The 20,289-nt window shown below is 47.0% G+C and overlaps 1 protein-coding gene across 1 annotated transcript in view; it reads left to right on the top strand.

Annotated features, from left to right (window-relative positions):
- Positions 1-20,289, top strand: part of LOC144119828 (uncharacterized) — a 40,958-nt gene that overhangs the window by 1,904 nt on the left and 18,765 nt on the right. The window contains exons 2-7 of the mRNA XM_077652358.1: positions 4,888-5,049; positions 5,448-5,787; positions 6,700-6,833; positions 8,450-8,488; positions 9,832-9,969; positions 10,553-10,797. Coding sequence (XP_077508484.1) covers positions 4,888-5,049; positions 5,448-5,787; positions 6,700-6,833; positions 8,450-8,488; positions 9,832-9,969; positions 10,553-10,797 — 1,058 coding nt within the window. The remainder of the gene's footprint in view (positions 1-4,887; positions 5,050-5,447; positions 5,788-6,699; positions 6,834-8,449; positions 8,489-9,831; positions 9,970-10,552; positions 10,798-20,289) is intronic.

Raw genomic sequence — 20,289 nt, 5'->3', positions numbered from 1 at the left:
ATTTCGCGGTGCTTGTGGTTTTGACCAAGTGAGCCAGAGGTCAAAACCCTTACGGCGTAGTTGGGGTGTTCACCGATATATGTGAGACAGTTACTACGCCATTTCCTTTCTAGTAGCAGTAGTGGTTTATTAAAATAATAAAATGAAAGGGTACGTTTTTTGTTGAGCCCCGGCATCTGCCATCGATACTGAAGCATCTGAGCTGAGGCAGTGGACATAAAGAATAGCAGGCAGAATGGAAAAATGAAAAGGGTGAAATGACAGAAAGAGAGGATGGGGGAGAGGTAATATACACAAACTATTTACACAATAAGAAATGTGAACAGGTTGCGCGCTTGATTAGCAAAACCAATTTTTAAAAATTCCCGGTGGTTTTGCTCTGGTTAATCCTGGTCGAAAGCTGAAAGCTGCATCTCCCTGGCTACATTTGCGGTAGAGCTACTGTCGGTTTCCATAGATAGCCGTATTGACACACGCACAGTAGCAGGCATTTTTTTTTATTTCTTAAACATCTTGCTTTATTCGAAATGAGACCAAAGGCGCTAGCACAAGACATAATATATTTATTATAGGTTCGGTGATATATGCAACTGTATTGTTGCTCTTTGTATGCGGAGATATGGAACCAAATCCGCTTCCAAACGACGCGCAAATCCTGCAGATAATTTCCGAAAGCCAAATTTAAAAAGAAATTGGTTTTTTGGGGGGGTGAAAGGAAATGGTGTCCAACGATATATGAGGAAGATACTGCGCCATTTCCTTTCCCCAAAAACCAAGTATTATTATTATTATTAATGTGAGACAGGTGTCATTTCTTTTTCTTAAAACCAACGTTCATTTTCCTTCCGTTACGGCGTTGTTCGGGTGTCCACCAAGATATGTGAGACTGGCATAATTTACTTTCCTTAAAACCAACCTAATAATAATAATTCGTTTTGGGGGAAAGACATGGCGCAGTTTCTGTCTCATATATCGCTGGGCAGCTGAACCGCGCCGTAAGGAAAGGGATAAAGGAGGGAGTGAAAAAAGAAAGAAAGAGAGAGGAGCCGTAGTGGAGGTCTCCGGAATAATTTCGACCACCTGGGGATCTTTAACGTGCACTGATATCGCACAGCACATGGGCGCCTTAGCATTTTGCCACCGTAAAAACGCAGCCGCCGCGGTCGGGTTCGAACCCGGGAACTCGGGATCAGTAGCCGAGCGCTCTAACCACTGAGCCACCGCGGCGGGTCTTGAAACCAACTTTCACTTCTTTCCCCTTACCTTGCGACGCGGTTCTGGTGTCCGCCGAGATATGCGAGAAAGGCGTTATTTTACTTCCTTAAAACCAACTTTCATTTTCCTTCTCTTACGGGAGCGGTGCACCCGCCGCGGTGGCTCAGTGGTTAGGGCGCTCGACTACTGATCCGGAGTTCCCGGGTTCGAACCCGACCGCGGCGGCTGCGTTTTTATGGAGGCAAAACGCTAAGGCGCCCGTGTGCTGTGCGATGTCAGTGCACGTTAAAGATCCCCAGGTGGTCGAAATTATGACGGAGACCTCCACTACGGCACCTATTTCTCTTTATCTTAAACTCCCTCCTTCATCCCTTCCCTTACGGCGCGGTTCAGGTGTCCAACGATATATGAGACAGATACTGCGCCATTTCCTTTCCTTAAAAAGCAATTTCACTTCAACCTACTTCACGACCTGCGCATGCAATAATAATAATAATTGGTTTTTTGGGGGAAAGGAAATGGCGCAGTATCTGTCTCATATATCATTGGACACCTGAACCGCGCCGTAAGGGAAGGGATAAAGGAGGGATTGAAAGAAGAAAGGAAGAAGAGGTGCCGTAGTGGAGGGCTCCGGAATAATTTCGACCACCTGGGGATTCGCATGCAATGCCGGCAGACGCTTTCCCGCTTGACCGGAGGTCAAGCTCCTAGATTAACGTCAAAGTTCAAATGACAATGCCGACATAGTTGGTGCAACCGCCGCTGGTGTCGCTGCTGTAGCTGACGTCATGTGTCGAACCTGATTACCACCAGTTATGCTCATGATTTGACCTCTACATACATTCAAGGTGAAACTTGCGGCCCCGCTGACGGCTCGAAAAGCTGGCGTAGTGAAGCTTGTCGCTTCAAAAACCAATCCAATTTTCTTCGAAATCAAAGGAAAGGCGTATAACTGGCCCCTTAGGGCGGTGGACACCTCCGTCGCGCTTTAGGCTACGTGGCGGTAGTGACAGATGTGCGCTGCATGCGTTGGCATTCACAACATTGTAGCAGAAACGCGGCACTGAAGCTATAGACCGTCGGCGTTCTTTGTGTTCACTGGCGTTAGCGTTGACAACGCTCTAGACTCCGATTATTATGAGGAAAGGAAGGCGCGTGACTGGCCCCCTGTGGCAGCGGACGCCTCAGTCGCGCTTCAAGGTACGCGGCGGTGGGGAGAGAGATATGTGGGCATTACCGCTGACAACGTTGTGGCATACACGCGGCACTGCAGAAATAGGCCGCTGCGTTCACTGGGTGGCCAGCCTCTCGCGATCAACCATTAATTTAAATGCCAGGGTGGGGCCCCTGGCTATCCATTGTGCGGAACGCACTCAACGTTACAGATGCTAAGCCCCGTCTACTTGCCCAAAACGCCAAAGCTTTCGCTTTTTAACCAGGTTCAGCAGTAGTTAAACCGCAGCTAATTTTTTCAGACCTCTCGTAGTAAGCATTGTCTATTTTAAGCAACTTGGTGCAGTAACTTAAGCGCAGCTTATTGGTTGATGCGCAGAAGTTTTCATTTTTAATTTTATGAGTGCTGTCGCTATAAACTAAGGCTGGTTCTTTTCACCTCTGTGCGCTCAATACAAGAGCATGCTTTTCGATGGAATCTGCACTCGACTTGATTGAACTCTTTTCTGGTGGAGCTTCAGGTTTAGAGGCCGCGGACCGGTTATGAGGAGAGCATTATTATTATTAATATTATTATTATTTTATTTATTATTTATATAATGTGACCTGATATGCTAGCAAAGTCACGTCTTTTCCTCAATCGTCGTCAGAAAATTGCTCAAGCGATCTCGGATTCAGTAGGTGAATGGCGTGTATGGCTCTCAGCTGCACTGCAGCAATAAGCCGCAGCGTTCATTGGGTGACCAACCTCCCGCGACCAACCATTAATTTAGCCGCCATCTGGTGGGGTGGGCGCGTTTCCTATCCAGTGATACACCACGGCTCTCGCTTTCTGACCAGGCTTAGCCGTAGTTGAACCACAGCTTTATTTATTTATTTATTTATTTATTTATTTATATTACCTAATCAACTAAGAGACCCCGGGTATGGGGAATTACATGAGGGATTGGTATTGCAGACTACAAGATGATGGTCTCGATCTTTTTCTCCAATTCGATGGGCTTGGTAAGGTGTACGGCTTCTTGCGGCAGATCGTTCCAGTCCAGAGATGATTTGACAAAAAAGATCGGAAATTAGATGTAGTTCTTTCAGTGTCTTGCAGGGTGTAGTGGTGCAGGATACACGGTCTTGTTGTGGTCAGTGCAGCTGGAGAAACGATGTGCTGCTGATATGATTGATGCTCCTAAATATTAATGGTAAAACTTATGGAACAGGCATAATCGAGATATTGTTCTGCTCGTTTCAAGGTTAGAAAAAGGAGGCTGTGGATTTTAGAGGACACACACTTGTACAGTATGATGTGATCACAATAAATGAAGCGAATAGCGTTATTTTGTACTTCTTCAAGCGTTAGTGAGAGGTTCGACAGGTGAGGGTCCCACATTGCTGAAGAGAATTATAATTTAGGTCGGACGAAAGCTTGGTAAGCTAATAATTTGAGGCAAGGGGTATAAAGACGAAGACTGTGGGGCAGAAAGCCGAGGATGTGGTTATAACGTCATCAGATAACACTTGAAAGACCGGAATGCCACCTAGACAGAAGATATGCAGATGAGACTGTCTTGAGCCAACTACGAATAGCGATTGCGGTGCGTGACGTTGCTTCGGCTAATCACAAGGTGCAGGGTGTACCTAAATCGAATGCAATGGGTTCCATATTCGATCAGGTATTTCAGTCGGGCACGCACTCTGGCCAGCTTTAAACTTTTCAAAATAGCGAAAACCAGAAAAATACTGGATTGGAGCACAAATTGTATAGCATTGATTGATTAGTTAGCAAGTTCTCTTTTTCTTCTGTTTCTATTTTGAGTAGCCTTAGCTCAGAACAAACACATGATCTAAATACAAAAGTCCTGGTGAACAATGAGACTAATTAATGGCAGACTCACGACAAAACGGGAGCTGGAGGCAGACTGGCGCTATCTTTTCGCAATGTTTCTTCAAAGCCTACAAATTGGCACTGGCTTAACTTGGCTAACCCTGGAACTCAGCGAAAAGCAAGCACGCTTACTAAGCGTCTGAGGCTCGTCCATGGCAGCTCCGCTACACGCTCGCGACAGCCGTTCTATAGATATCTACACGACCACGTGGCTATGACGTGGTATCACGTTGTCTTACGGCACCCCCATCGGATGTCATCACGTGGCTTCACATCACCCCATCGGATGTTCTTAAGGTCAACAGTCGACCCAAATGTCACACAATGTCAAAGGTCAAAGGTCGACTAAAGGTCATAGGTCAAGGTCAAGGGTACGACACCATTACTGTACCACTATGGTCATTCACGGCTAACGAGTTTGGGCTGAAGGTCATTCAGGGTCATTCTTCGGCCTACGCGACGACTGCTTTACCTAGCCTAGTGAATCTTTTCGCTTCAGCAGTAAGAACCAACTATCCCAAACAGGAATGTCGCCTGTAGCGAGAAGCACCCTACTTGAGCTTAGCAAAGTTGGCACGAAAACTTTGAAATGTTTTACGCGACCTTTCTCTCATCCGCAGAAGCTGGCCCCTTGGTGGCGGTTGTGGCGGACGCCGACCGTGCGGAGGCGCAGCGTCTCTTGAGACAGGGTCCCTTCCAGCAGGAGGAACACGAAGCCCCGCTGGAGGTCGTGGTGACGAACGCTGACACGGGCGAGATCGTCAAGCAGACCCTGCAACCGGGTGGGCCTGCGTCCTTTTTTTTGCCCAAGCTGTCGGTAGAGTAATGAAATTTCATCCACAATTTACTTCTGTTAGAGAAGCTAAACTCCGGGCGTGAAGTTGGCACCGCTGCAAAGTAATCATTGTCGTCCCAAATGCGAAAAGTGACCAGAGGAGCCGATGCATGTTACATATGGTGAACTTCCCTGTGCCAGTTTATTCACTCTACTAATGTCGTGGTTATAAGAAGAACAGGTTGAAACCAGGCGTCAAAGGGCCTTTGGCTCTCTATTCCTTGCTCTGTAAATAAGCATAAAATAAGGATGTAACTAAGGATTAAAAGTAACATCAAATACTTAGACACCCATGAGCTCACGAACTGAAATCATGCGTGCTTTTTGTTTTCGACGTACACGCAGGGGCAAATGCTGAGCCTCCCTCGCTTAAGCCTTCTCTGTCAGAGGCGGCTTCGTCACCGGCGCCCTGCTCCGACGACTCTCGGGCGTCCAGCCCGTGCCAAGATGTGTCCCCGCCACTGCCTCCTCCTGGATTAGTGGCCGGGAACAAAGGCGACGCTCTAAGCGAGGCCGCGTGTCCCGCGTCTAGGGCTTCTTCGACGGCGGCATCTGGCAGCTCAGGAGCCATGAAACCCTCGGCCAATCAACAGCGGGACGCCAACGAGGCCGGCGATGGTGTCCCCGAACACGTCGTGATTGATGCGTCAGAACCAAAGGGCCACAAGATCGGTGCTAAGCAGAGGTTTGGATGCAATCCTTATGCTTAAAGATGTTTGATTATGCAGTGTCCTGAGTGGCTTAAATGACCTGCTGATTGATGTTTCTACATAGTGTTTACAGCTTGTTCTGGTAAAGATTACAGCGCTGTAGGCAGCGGCGAAGAGCGGAGGAGCTCTCCGAGCCTAGTGTAAAAAGCGCAGTGACTTCTTCAACACGCTTGCGGACTTCATAACTCATAATCGCAGTTGCAATTATTTTGGAGTTGCCAGTTATCTTATAGACAGCTATTTGAATTAGGCAATATCTTGGTCAGTAAGGGGCAACTACAAAAACCTTCATCCACCTGGCCCCTCTTAAACATTGTCTGTGTATAATCTTCCTGACGTTAAAGTCGACTGGTAGCTCTAAGGGATCGTTTATTTTTGGTCTTTAGTCTCTTCGTTACTAAACCATGCGATGTGAACCAACGGAAGTGGCTGCATTTGGAATGCCCGTTACCATGCTCGTCACCGCTAAAGCCGTATGCACGGTCATCTTACCTAGGCGTAAGAGACTTTCTGCATTGTATAGATATTCTGTCTTCATTATGTGCCGTTTCTTATCTCTTGCGTTCAAAAACCCGAAGAACCTTGACAATGGCACTACAAGCAGATCCTTGTTTCCGTACCGCAATAGCAAAAAGTACAGAGTTGCTGCGTATGAAGCGAAAGCTAACGTTAGAGGTCGCTGCGGGAGTCTTTCGGCACTGGCGCCATCTTCAGTCTCTGGGAATGAAGAAAAGTTTTCTATTCAAACAAAAGGTACAAGAGGTCTTTATAAAGATTCAATACATTGCCTGAGGCACCACCGGGGGTCGCAACTGCAGTGGGGTGTGCAAGTGACTGATACTGCGCAATGTGAAGCCTTCGTGGAGAGCATCTTCACGCCCGCGCAGGAAGAGCCGTCGTCCGAACAGCCATCCCAAGCCGACGGTGGCCGACGTCCTGGTCGTCCTCTGCGGTTTCGTCATCACGCTTGCCGTGCTCGCTGGTCTCGCTGCCTCGACGCGCCACTTGTTCAAGCAGAACAGTGAGAATTACGTCACCATTTATGCACGGTCCTTACCACTTGACAATGCGCACGAAAGCGCTACCGTAAAGGTCGCACCTGCTGATAGGTCGACTTACAGATGACCTCGTGGATTCTACCTCAAGTGCACAATGTTATGCCTGATGGCATCTGCACCGCATTTTCGCGCCAGCAAACACCGCTCGCAATATACCAACATGCATGGAAGAGATCGCGAATAGGTATACTGAATTCGTGCTTGGCCTTTTATCGTGCATGTTTGTAGAATTTGCGTAAGTCGGACATTGCTGCACCTTGATCGCTGCTGTTTACGTCGCCGTAGTGGAATTTCCTAGCTATCTCCTCTCACGAAGCTGCTTTTCTAAGGACTTCTCGACGGTGTACTACCGGTATCATCTTTTACAACAAATTCTGCGAAGCTGCCAGTGAAGCGAGATATCAGTGCATATTTCCATATCTTCTACTCACGTGGCGCGCAGCTAATAATAACCCCAAGGTCTCTCGTAGTGCATGACGCACATGGATATCCAAATTAGACCACAGGATAAGGCAGCCACGCGGGAACAATCAGTGCAACTTTTTCCAAAGCTGCTCCACTCATGGGCGCCGTTCCATGAGTAAATAAAATTTCATAGTAGCTATTTAAATTGGGCCATTACATCATGCAGTATTTCCTGTTTCTTTTGCTTTTTTTTACTTATTCTCTATTACGCTTATCTGGATGGTTTGAGTGCCCAGCACTCTTTCAGTCATACAAAACGTTAGAGAGCACTGCAGCTACCCGTATTAGAGGAATGCGAAAGCATTGACGCCTCCTCGACAGTCTTCGCCGCTCTTTACCCCTCTTTGAGTCCATTGACTTTTACTTCTAATTATTTAACTAAGCAATCTATGTCAATCAAACTTTTTGTTCGATTAATTATAACTCATCAAACAAGTTTCAATCTATTTCAAAGTTTATTTTCACTTCTATGCCTATTTCTGCGCTATTTTGTCGTCCACGGCTATTTTTCCGTCTACTCACTACATCGACGTCCGCGCCAGGCAGTTCTCCTTTGGGATCACCTACTGTACTAACTTCATGAAACCTATAATTAATTTGTATTTCGTTTTAATAGACCTTCAAAACTTCAAACTAATCATACTATTGGCCTCAAATTTTTGCACTTCATCCTCACATCGTCCTTTATCGATCACAATGATTCGTTTGATGCCAACTCTTCTGAAAACGTCACAATCGCTGCGGACACATTTTGGTGACACGACCCCGTCGACTTAGCCTATAAATGCTTTGGCATTAACAAGCGACTTTGCAGTCTAAAATATATGAGTAATATTCGAGCACGATGCGCGATAGGCTGCGCGTGCGATGTTTTGTAGGCACGTAACCCGAATCAAGCCAGTGACATCTGTCGACGGTGTTTTGAAACGCTGTTCGCACACGCAGTGAATGTTCGTCTATTTGCTCCCAGTGGCTGGTGCCCCACCAAAAATCATATTTCACTCAGGGTGTGAGGACTGTGGCGGAGATTCTGGTCACCATTTTTATATCTGACAATATTAACAATAACTACATTATAAACATTGCGTTCCACTTCTGCTTTCTTTTTTTTCAGACGTGTTAGTCGTACGCCTGCACAGAGTCAACCGGCCGGGTGAGTGTTGCTCTCTATGTAGAGACACAAATATAATGCCGCCGCGCGTTTCGACCTTTTCCGCTCGCCTCTCTTGTCATGGAGTTTTGAAACCGGCTGCACTGGCACTCGACAACGACAGCACTCGAGTCTGTCTGTCTTTCTTGCCCTGTGTTTTTTTTTTGCGCTGTTTTCCTACAGAAAAATGCAGGTGCGAAACTACCGTAACTGGGTGACTTTGGTGTGCTTTTCTTGTATATTTTTGTTAATTAAGAGCAATCTCTTTCACTGACACAAAAAACTTCCTTTCTTACTGTAGGAAGGCTCAACGCCGACAGCTGTAAGTAAATCGCTGCAAATGTTGCCCACGGGACCCAATTTCAATGCCTCAACAGCACCTGAATCGTTTTCGTTACGATTGCCGTCTCCTGGTGAACTGTTCGCACAGTCTTCCGGTACTCTACTCAAAGCACCTGCTATCCACTAACAGTGTAGTCGGCCTCATCGCAAGCAAAATAAACCTGTCACAAGGATAAAGCTGTCAGACAAGTCTCCATCTACCAAAGCATAGACATCCTTGCGCTGGCGGAGGACATTTGAATGCTCAAGAGAAGAGAACATGGAAGCCTTCAGGGCGCATGCAATATTTGTTATTTATACGCCTTCGATCCAGGCCGATATTACATTGAAAGAGAGGTGTAGAGAGGATTCTATATGAGCACCATCATTTAAGTATTACGAATGCGGCACCTGGATTCGAGACGCCGGTGAAGAAGTTGACGAGCACCCGCGGAACGACATGCAAAGAAAGATCGGAATTCGCATTAGCTTGACCGGCTCACATTGAACCAGCTTCCGCAAAATAATATTCAATTCCTGTTTTACATAGTTCACTTTTACATTGCAAGTGTCGGTGAAAAAGCAGTAACGTCAGAATCACTTGTGGGTTCTCTCTGCATGTGACGTTGTCGTGTTGTGAACTTTGTGACTATTTCCCTGGCCTGTGTACGCTTCATTCGTAGGATGTCTCGGTGCCAAGCTTCGCCGCTCAGGGCATGCCGACTTCCATGCCATTTTCAACCGCAGTTTCAATTTTCATCTACTGAACAATAATTCGAGAGGTGGAATTTCTTTCTTAGCCACGAGACCGTCCAATAGAGCTGCTATGCATAGAAGGACTGTTTATATAAGGTAAAAATGCAGAAGTGTCACGTGCATATCAGAGGACTTCGGTGTCCTTGTGAAACAAAATGGCGTCTCCCAACCAAACACAGGCGCTGGCATGGAGGTACCAGATTATTAACTCAATGAGACGCCCCCTAGGGTCTGATGCTCACTCTCATCCTCTATGCGGGTCCACGCAGTCGTTCCCCCGACGCTGGTGTGCGGCGTGTCCCGACTGTCCGGCATGGCCGAGCTGTCCAGTCTCTGCTCACACATAATCTACACTGGGGACATGGACATACTCAGCGACGGCGTCGAGTACACGCTATTACCTGCCGGTGTGTATGTCCACGAGAACAGTCCCGCCACGAGCATGGTCATATTGAAATGCTGTTCTTTTTTCTCCCGGCAGCCCCAACGGGCGATCTTACCGCACTTATGTTGAAGCGAGGAAATGGTAATGGTTGTTTCGCCAGAACGCACGGTTAGCGTGTGACGACCATCAGAGATCCGAATGGTCATTCTCTCTTTTTTTTATTATTGCAACAGCATGCCGTTTGGCGTGAAGTAGTATCCAAGGTATATTGATACACGCCGGATCCCCGAAAAAAGTTCAGCGGGCTCCGGTGGTGACGTCTCAACATCCACTCTTATCCAACATCCAAAGTTAACTTTCCAATATTCGTTAACCAGCCTGCTAGTTGCCACATCTTAGCTGTATTCTGATGTACTACACCGCTGACAAAAGCCCTCTTCTAGCTCAAAAAGCCTTTTTTATTTTTAAATTGTGTAAAGTCTTGCATGAAACCCCCTATATATTAATCGTCCTAGGCCTCATTTTCCGAAACTGGCATCCGCATTGCAGACTTTGCGTGTAGCTGTCGTAGAAAAGGCTTTTGAGGACGGACCTTTGCTTTGCAGATAGCGCGAACTTCGAGGCGTTCCGCGCACTGGGCACTCCGGGCTCGCTGTCCCCGCAGCTGCTGGCCTCGATGCCGCTGGCTCCGCTGTGGGAGCGGCTCCCGAGCCTCCTGAGCTGGCACCGGCTGGGCCGTGCCATGGCGCGCCTCGTCAACAACGCCAGCCTGCACGGCGTCGAGGTGCGCCTGTCTCCGGCCATCGCCCTCAACGAGGAGGTCCTCGCAAGGCTGCAGGCGGCCTGCAAGGTGAGTGGGCGAGCGCTGCATTCGGATCTCTGTGGCTGTCAACAGCATGACTCAGAATCCGTGCAAGTCGGTGAGGTTGCCGTCGTCTAACGGGGGCCAAAGTCTCCAGGATGTGCGAAAAGCAATATACCCCATAGATGACATATATCAGAGCCATCACCTCATTTCACTAGCACATATTACAGCATCTAGGCCCGACTTTCGTGCCCACAAGTTTATCATCGAGCCACCCTCTAACCGAAATGTGATCTTGTGCTGCTGCTCGAGACGTATCCTGGGGATCTGTGCCGCCAGTAGTACAGGCCAAACCCGCCAGCCGAATGACGCAATATCTACGGTAACGAAATACAGATGCACGTCTGTCGTTGGTCAAGGTTTCCTTTGCTGGAAAGTTATATAGGTCGACCTGCATCATATCGCATTCGAAAATGTGAAAGATGTGACGAAGTAAGCGACTTGGCATTTTCTCAACGCGAGCACTTAAGGGCAATGACGTGGTTACTGCTTGTGAAGTCAGAAGTGAATGCGTGATTTTCTGTTTTCTTCACTTTATTATGCATATCTGTGCTTATTGCAAACTGACTTCCTGCCCGTTTCAAATAGAAACGTACATATAACCGATACTTAGCGCTTTTTCGACGCCAGGTGTAACATCTAAAGAACAGTTTCAATCGGTGAACCTTGAATTTTTAACGCTACTTATAAGAGAACACAAATAATAAGAATGCCTCCATAAATCGCACAAACTTCTTTTCGACCTCTGGTTGTAATACACATAATACGGGTATATATATATGATCAATATAATCGTTTAGCCGCCGCGGTAGCTGAGTGGTTATGGCGCTTGGCTGCTGGCCCGAAAGACGCGGCTTCGATCCCGGCCGCGGCGGTCGAATTTCTATGGAGGCGAAATTCTAGAGGCCCGTGTACTGTGTGTCAGTGTACGTGAAAGAACCCCAGGTGGTCAAAATTTCCGGAGCCCTTCACTACAGCGTCTATTGTAGCCTGAGTCGCTTTGGAACGTGAAACCACAGTAAACCATAAAGTATAATCGTTTGTTTACTTGGCTCTGTAGTGCTAATCATGCCGTCTCTGAAGCTTTTTAGAGAGGCACTGTAAACGTTAAACATTTAAAGCACATGTAGGTTATGCCAACGAGCGAGGATATTTAGGATATGGAAACATTTTTATTTTCTTTGGATCATTAGACGATAGGCAACTTATTGGTACTGGTTTTTGCACTGATACTGCTTTTATTGAGAGGAAAAAGCACGCTCCAGCAACTATGTCGACGCACTGTACATCTGCACTTAGTTGTGGTAAGCTAAGTGCACATGTAGCTTGTAGAATGTGAGGCATAAAGTAAACAAAACAGTGTTACGCTTCCACGAATTTTGCTACCATTCAAAGCGACGCCAGATTGTAAATTTTAATGCATGAATGAGAGAAATTTCTCGCCCAAGGCGCTTGGAAAAGTTAACCCGAACTGCATAGTGTAGCCTTGGTAAGGGTGCTCCGGTCTTCAGGCTTCAAGCTGGCTCTGGAACTAGCCAATCAGTTGCGCTGACATCCACGTTTATTTTGCTCGCCATTTTGAAAACCCAAAAAACAAGAGATAGGCCGTGAACAAAGCGGCTCGAAGCCGCGTAATAAAGCCCTTGTCGCACTTTTCTCTGAAAACAGATAGTAAATGACAATCCTACAAGTTTACTTAGGCTTCAATTTTTCTCCATAGCGTGAGAGGCCGCGTAGGTAGTTTGGCACTATAAGGAAAATTAGAGATGTGCTCAGCGTTGTTGCTAAACCGGAGTGTAAATCAAACGTCGCTTCTAGCTCATTTTTCCATCCTGCACGAGCATTAAACGACCGGTGGTTAGTGTTGAGTGGTGCTGAGATTCCCTCATTATAATCTATCCTGTCTTTAGGAGATGAAGAGGACCGACGCGGATTCCACCATGTTCCTGCGGCTTCGCTACGGCCCACTCCTGGCGAACAACGGCAACATGGAGAAACTGGTCGAGTACGTGCGATCAAGCCGCTAAGCGGAGGGGTGGCCAGTAAACAACGCAACAAGTCGCTATGTAACACTAGTAAACCGCAGCCTTCCAATGGGCCTGCTCACTGCCCGTTTTTCTATTTAATCCATCCTTCTCTTTATATGCATACCTACTTTTTAAATCTGTGAAGCTATTTTCTCCTTGTGGAGATGCTTTTGTGACACGGTGTATAGGTTTGTTTGGCCGTCCTAGTTAAACAGAGCCTGCCTGGCAGGCAGAGCTTTCTGGGAAGTGTTCACGCAACAGGGATTGCTCTTGAGCAGTACGGTGGGGAACTTAATAACGCAACTTTCCAGCTCGAAAACTGTGGAGAAGTAAGAACGATAGGGCACATGTAAGTCCGTAGGCTTGTTATTTCGTGTGTATTCAAACTGTTTTTCTACACGTCTCAACAGCGCCAGACCTCCTTCTCTTCATTCTCACAAAAGGCTTGTGCAGCAATTTAGAACAGTGATGAGCACACAAGTGTTTTATATCCAATTCATTGATATTTTTCTCTGGTGATGGTGCTATTGCGACTTCTATGTTAAATTCACTGGCTAGTCGATTGATGACTTCAATAGTTGCGCCCGCACGAAACCGTGACCGAAAAACTTGCAACTGTTTGAATTTTGTTAATCACTTCGCTACTTAACATGATTCGCCTGTTTTTTGATGTCCGCCAGCAGGATAAATGCTATGCCAAAAAAATCTTGTCTTAAATTTGCCTCAAAACATCTATTCTTTTTTTTTTTCATTCCGACCTTCCAAAAAATTAGCTTTGGTCCAGCCCGACTGAACCTCCTAAGACGAGTGAAAGCTCTTTTAAGTAAGCACACGCTACACGCTTTCATATAGCAAACGGCGTGTCACGCGATTTCCGGCAGTTTCAAGAGCGCTGTTGGCTCTGCATATGCAGCTGTGGCGAGGCGTGGCGAGTCACGTGGCATGACGTCAGAGCCAAGCCTCCGCTCCTCCTGGCTTGAAGGTCAAATTTCATAGCCAGATGACCTTCAGCTTTGTACGAGAGTAGAGCTTTTGCTCTAAAACACCCGGTATACTTACATGTCGCAATGAGGCTTGAGTCATGTTGCGACCTTTCGATCACCAGTTTTATAATGTTTCAATCACTTTCAAAATCCGCCTCTCCAAGTGTGACGTAGCCACCTTCTCGACCAATCCGAAGTTTTCGCTCACGCCGCAAACGACTCCAAATTTTCTGCAGGAGGGAACCTCACGCTGTCGCGTAATATTTGCGTGCTCCACTCACAGTTTTTTTTTTGTGTGTGTGTGGTAACTGTTGGATCCCATTAATGCGCAGCTGCCCCGACGTGGTGGTGTTCCGCACCGAAAACCACGAACTCAGCAGCAAGGTGCTGAGGGCGCCCAACCCGTACCAGCGATACATAGGCGCCCACATGGCCGAGCTCTTTTTGGTACGCTACAAGTTTAGCTCAGCGAAATACTTCTATGAACTTTTAAAGAGCACGCAGCGCTCCTTTTAAGGGTCCGGGCTTCTTGAAGGTGTTCTTGCTAGTCAAGGCCTCTAGGTCGCCCAAGGTGGTAGAGAAGCCCATCGCGCATCCCACGGAATGCACGGGATGGGATTTGGTCTACAAGTGATCTCATAACTTACCAGCAGCAGTGCACTATAATTTCTTATCTAGGATAACTTTTCTGACTTTATTAGTTCGTCTCAAAATTTCTAAAGCGGAATTCATTGACTACTCTCAAGACTAGGTACCTTACAGGCTGGTGCCTGCCGAGGGGGTCCTTGCAGGAGCGTCGAAGACAGTATACGTAGCAAAGCAGGAACTGCGATCGTTCAGTCGGGTCTTCTATATCCCGTCATTTGCGCTGATGCAGTGGTTGAAAAGTATCTTGAACTAGCAGATCTCAATTCTGTAATGACATTCTGAACTATTAGCTTAACATATAACCCGGGTACGCTTTTAACACCTCAGCAGTAACCACGCAACCGCACGTAACCACAGCAACCACTGTTCATAATAGTGTGTGCATCTCTAAATTGGTGGGCCTAACTGGTGCTAACAGCAGCACTCGGTGCGAACAGCTGCAGGAGATTGAGAAGATCTCGCTGCTGCACAAGCCCCTGGACGGCCAGGAGTGGTGCCTGACCTTTGCTCTGGGCGGTCTGCTCTTCCGCTACCACGTGGGTCTGAGCTTCGGGGACGACGCGCTGACTGGTCCGCTGGAGATATCCCTCTCCGAAGTGAGCACGTGCAAAAGAGCCTCTCTATAGGCGGCTGCTTCGAGACGGCCATGATATGTGAGGACGATGGAGATTTGACATGACGAAGTACCGGTCTTGCCAAACGTAACCAAGAAATGGGGTTCGGTTCTTACTCTTGTGGCGGAGCACTTTGGACACTACTTGGGCTCTAAATCTGTCTACGGCAAGAACTAAAGTTCTCACTTTTCTGGAACTTTTGGTCTTTTGGAGGTGCCATAAGACCTGCGGTTTAGGGCTGAGAAGTAAACTCCACTGCGTGGTTTCCTTTTATCAAAAACGCTACGTACTTCCGTAGACATGTACCGGAGGAGCTTGATGCTATCGGCGCTTACGCAGTGGCATGGCTGCGCCCTCACCTGGCCACTGAGACGCGCATCTGCAACCTGGTCCAGTATATGACTGCTCTATTATAGTCCTGATTCGCCCTAATGCCATTAGTGTACTGCGATCCGCAGAAACATGACCTCGATATCTAGATAGGTAGATAGGCACGTTCGAATGTTTTTTCTAACGTGTCTATCTAGTCTGCATATCGAGGTCATGTTTCTGTGGCTTGCAGTACACTAATGGCATTAGAGCGATTCAAATGTTTATTCGAACGTGCCTATCCTTTGTTAACGACTTGGATCATCTAATATTCTGGAAAAAGTGGTCCTGTGTTCAAATGCCTAAACAAGTGGCACTTACTGCGGAGATTAAAGGAGGTTGTTGCTTCCTTTTATGGGCTTTGTATCTGTAATACTTAGAGATTCGTCGTTTTAAATCTTCCCCGCCTTGACACGATACCCACGATCCGTAGGAATAAGGTTACAACATTTTGTTTGATGCTAGCAACTAAGGCCCGTCGTCTCTGTGCAGGTATGCAATCGCTTCTCAGTGCGGCGCTTCGAAGACCTGCGCACGCTTTCTTTCTACGCCATGGAGCACTCGAAGCACACGTGGGTCGCCTTCGACGATGACTGGTCCCTCGCACGCAAGGTACGTGGTTTATGTTCCACGTGCAAAGACCCATTGATAAAGGAGAGGAAGGGGACCGCTCATTTTGAGTAAGAAATATTATTGAAATTGAAAATTCTTATTTTTTCGCCTTACAGGGTAGAAGAAATTAGTTCTGTACGTACCTTCGTGACGTGGGCATTGGAGCAAATCATGTTGACTGAAGTGTCCAGGCTACCTTATACGCACGCATAAATATATGCGTAAATATCCACTAAATTTCTCTCTTGTTAAAATGAGGAAAAAAAATATGCAGTAAAAGTTCTCTCTAGTAATGCCATAGCGGTGTGAATAAAAAGCAGTTAAACAAATTGAGCAGCAGTGCGATAGGAATTTTTAGGTGCAACATATAAATAGGATCGAAGGAAGCGACTTTTGGTAGAGCGGACAACAAAGGTACTGGGAAACACAAGTAGTGGCGAAAACACAAAAATATGCCCACCAAAGTACGGCAAGCAAATCAGACGCAGTCACTGATTGTGTCTGAGCTTCGCAAGAGATATTTATCGTTGCATGTTCAGCAGCGACACACTGACTGAAGACAGAAGTCAGGCGTAGATTATGCCACCATGCTTACATTTGTGACAAACCGCCATTGGCTTCTTTCGTTTATGCTCGTGATATAGCAAGGCCTTCACGCCTCCCTGCACTTTTCGCATTGCTGCGCACGGTGCTCTCTTCCCAGGCCACCCTCGCCCGTCAGCGCGAAGGGCCGCGCATATGCCTGGCCGTTTACCACGCCGAGCTGGACGACCACCGGCAGTTGTGCGGCAGTGGCCCAGCCCCAGTACTACGCAGGCTGCACAGGCTGGTCATCAATGGCACGGCCTAGCAGAGCCCCGCCCTCCTGCATGCCCACCGCAGCACTGCTTCCAACTTCACCAGAGCGTCGTCCTATCTTTCTCTTTCTTTAAGTTTAGTACCCAATGACTCCCTATCTTTTCCACGCATATGTGACTCATTTTTCCCATCTTTTTTTGGTGATGTATGAGTTTCGATGCCCTTTTCGCCATTAAGAAACACTTCGGAAGACGGAGATGTTCTGCGACACAGGAAGCAAGATGTATCCTTCGCTTTTATATTCCGCCGCGCTTTCAGTGCAGTATTCATCTCCTGCAGCTCTGTAATTGGACTGAGTACTGAATGCGGCTGTTGTACCTGTGGACTGTCTAGTCGCCCGTTATGCATGCTCTCTTATTTAATGATCTCTGTACACGAATGCTGATCGAGTTTAAACTTTTTTCCCACTTAGTGGTTAAGGTAAATATGGTGCCCACGATTCAGCAAGAAAATCATTGGTTCACGTATATTCGTAGTTAGTCGTCTCTACATTATCACCTGCTCAGCTTTAAAGCACCACTTTCTATTTAAAAAATAGGCAGTTTTTTTTTTTATTTGCGTCCTATTTCTTAGCTCTCAGCTGTTTTGCAGTGCCCATTCTGGCCAACTCCTGTTATATCAAAGTTTTAAACTGTAGCACACGTCAGTATTGAGAATTGTTTGGCGCTAACACGAAATACCTTGCACAAATTTACACAAACTCCACATGCAGGAACAAGAGAACAGGTCCACACAGGCTGACGTCTACTGATATATGAACTCACTCTTAAAGATTCACGTCCACTTGCATCTGCTCACGCTGTCGACTAACATAAACTCGCATTCGCAAGGATTTTCTAGCGCTTAAATATGTGAGTGCAAGAAATACGAAGCGCGGGCAAACATGAAGGAATCTTGCGGGTGAAAATTACCTCTTTTTTCTCCGCCAGCAAGAACACTTTAGATGATTTTAGAAGCGTATATAAAGTCAACTTTACAAAATGACAAAAAAAGGTTCTTAGTAGTAAGTCTATAACCAATACTGCTGATAACATGAGCGTACTGAGGCTTCTCCAATTGTAGCGCGCTTTCGTAAGACAACCTGTCCGTGGACTTCGTGTTGAGAAAAATACTTTCATGAAGTTTGAAGTTCGTGTTCTTAACACCCTGTATTTACGACTGAATGCTAGGGCGTGCTGTCTTCGGAAGCAGCGGACCATTTAGTGCGCACATCACAGTTTCAAGAGTATAATATCGATAACATCGATACAACTCGATCATTCGGCCATTCACGAGCGTCGCGTTCATAATACGCATTTTCGGTCAAGACGCAAGTGTTGTAGTTCTTCCTTAGAGATTGCCATGAAAATCACAAAGCCTATATTCTAAATTTAATGGATAAATAATACCTAGCTTTGAATTCATGGAGATCCCATAAGCCGGCAACTTGAAGGTAAGTTTAATTATGTCAGCGCGTATCTTGACTGCAGGCTGTCGTCAGGAGTGGTTGTGTTCTTCTATATGTAAGCATTAACTCGAAGGCGTTAAAGGCCCCGTTCTCCAGAAAATTCGGCGTCAGTGTTGCCGGCGTCGGTGCTGTGAGCGAAAAATAACCGGAATGGCATTGGATGGCGGTCCCCAGAGAGCAACCTTGGAGGCAAGTGGGCCCCTTTAGGTAACGTGACCTTGTAGCGTCATCACTACCTGCCCACCGGATAGAGACGAAACTGCCCACCATTGCAAGTGGCAGTTAAATGATTGGCCGCTTGGGAAGAACAAGCTAAGTCGCACAGGGCCCACCGCTGGGAGCACCTGTCATCGCAGGGCAGAGGCGCATCGCTTAACTGCTGCACCACTGCGCCAGCAGTGGTATGAGGACTCCCAGATATCTATGAATGTAGAGAATGACCTTCTGCATATATGGGAGTAACTCATTCGCTATCCGGTCAAACCTTTAAGGCGGCATACCCTTAGGCCAGATACGAACTAGGTGCGCTAGAGCTTCAGTTCTCACTTCAGTTCCGGTTTCGGTTCGATGCTTTCATCTAAATATCAGCAAGCTCCTGACAGAGGGAAATCGGTGAGTGGGGGCCTTACTTCCAGCGCACTAAAGCTGGAGCGGGCATTTAAGCTCCACGTTAAGGGTATGATGCGATGAATTAACCTCATTTATGTGAACTTGATCATTTCCTGCATTCATGCATCATTGGGAGCCCTCGTACCACTCCTGGCGCAGTGGTGCTGCGCTTAAGCGATGCGCCACAGTCCTGAGATTGTAGGGGCTGCCACTGGAGGGAATTGTGAGACCTAGGTTGCTCCTCCTGAGGAACATCTCGCGACCAATCGTTAATCGAACAGCCATCTTCCACGCTGATCAGTTTTCTGAGAATCCGATCGGCAGGTCGTGCTACGACGCACTATCAGGTGTCCTAGGTGGCCAACCTTCCACGTGGTTCAGTGTAACGCATTCTCCTTACAAAGATCGGAGAAATCGCTGAGAGCGGGATTCGGTGCTCACGCCCTAAAACACCGCTGCGTGTTCTGGCCACGAGGTCACAACGATGCAGAAATGTTTACCCAAATACGGCCCTCCCATGCAACGGTCCTGCTCGCTGTGGCACTTCCCAATGGAACCGTAATCGCTGGCTATGCAAGTTTTCTCCCTTCTGAGTACTTTTGAGGAGTTTATGCTTCCTCCTCCTCTTTCCGCCTCTTTTAAAGACACCACACATACCCTTCCAATGGTTAGTACTACAAATAGCCACGAATCGCCGGAACTTACGCTAACGGAGTCAACAAAATCGCAAACTAGGCACGTATTAAGGCGTCCACTCCTCGCGTGTTTCCACAGTATCTCAACATATTCCGACTGAACTACTACTATTGTGAACACGAGGAGGACGAAAAATTGTCATGCGTCCTGACCTCTGCCGAGCAAATTTACTTATAGGAACAGATTCACGGATACCTCTTGAAAGAGGTGGTTCGAGTGGGTGGGTCGGTCCTGTTTGCACAACGAATTTCTTGAACATTTCTGATGGAAAATATCACAGGCAATGTTTTTACACAATAAATGGCTCACGTAAAGTAGACCTCGTGTCCCCCAAATTCCTCTCTAGGAGAAAAGTATGACCACTACAGCTTCATACCGCCACCTTATCTGACTACACGTGCCAGATTTGGGCTTAATTGTCACAAAAGGGACCTTCTTATTAGTCTTTGTTTTAGATTCCACATGCTGCCAACCTGGGTCGCATCCATACGAGATGTGTTTACGCAGAGATTTTGCCTAAGAAAAAAAATTGTGCGGATTGCGTTTGAATGCCTACTGGCATCTGACCCTCAGCGAAGGTGTCACACTTCCCTCAAAGGCGTCTTAAGACCCCG

The sequence above is a fragment of the Amblyomma americanum genome, chromosome 2, assembly GCF_052857255.1.
Source record: "Amblyomma americanum isolate KBUSLIRL-KWMA chromosome 2, ASM5285725v1, whole genome shotgun sequence".
NCBI classification, from domain to species: Eukaryota; Metazoa; Arthropoda; class Arachnida; order Ixodida; family Ixodidae; genus Amblyomma; species Amblyomma americanum.
Note: the sequence above shows the minus strand (reverse complement) of the source record. Positions and strands in the feature narration are given on the sequence as shown.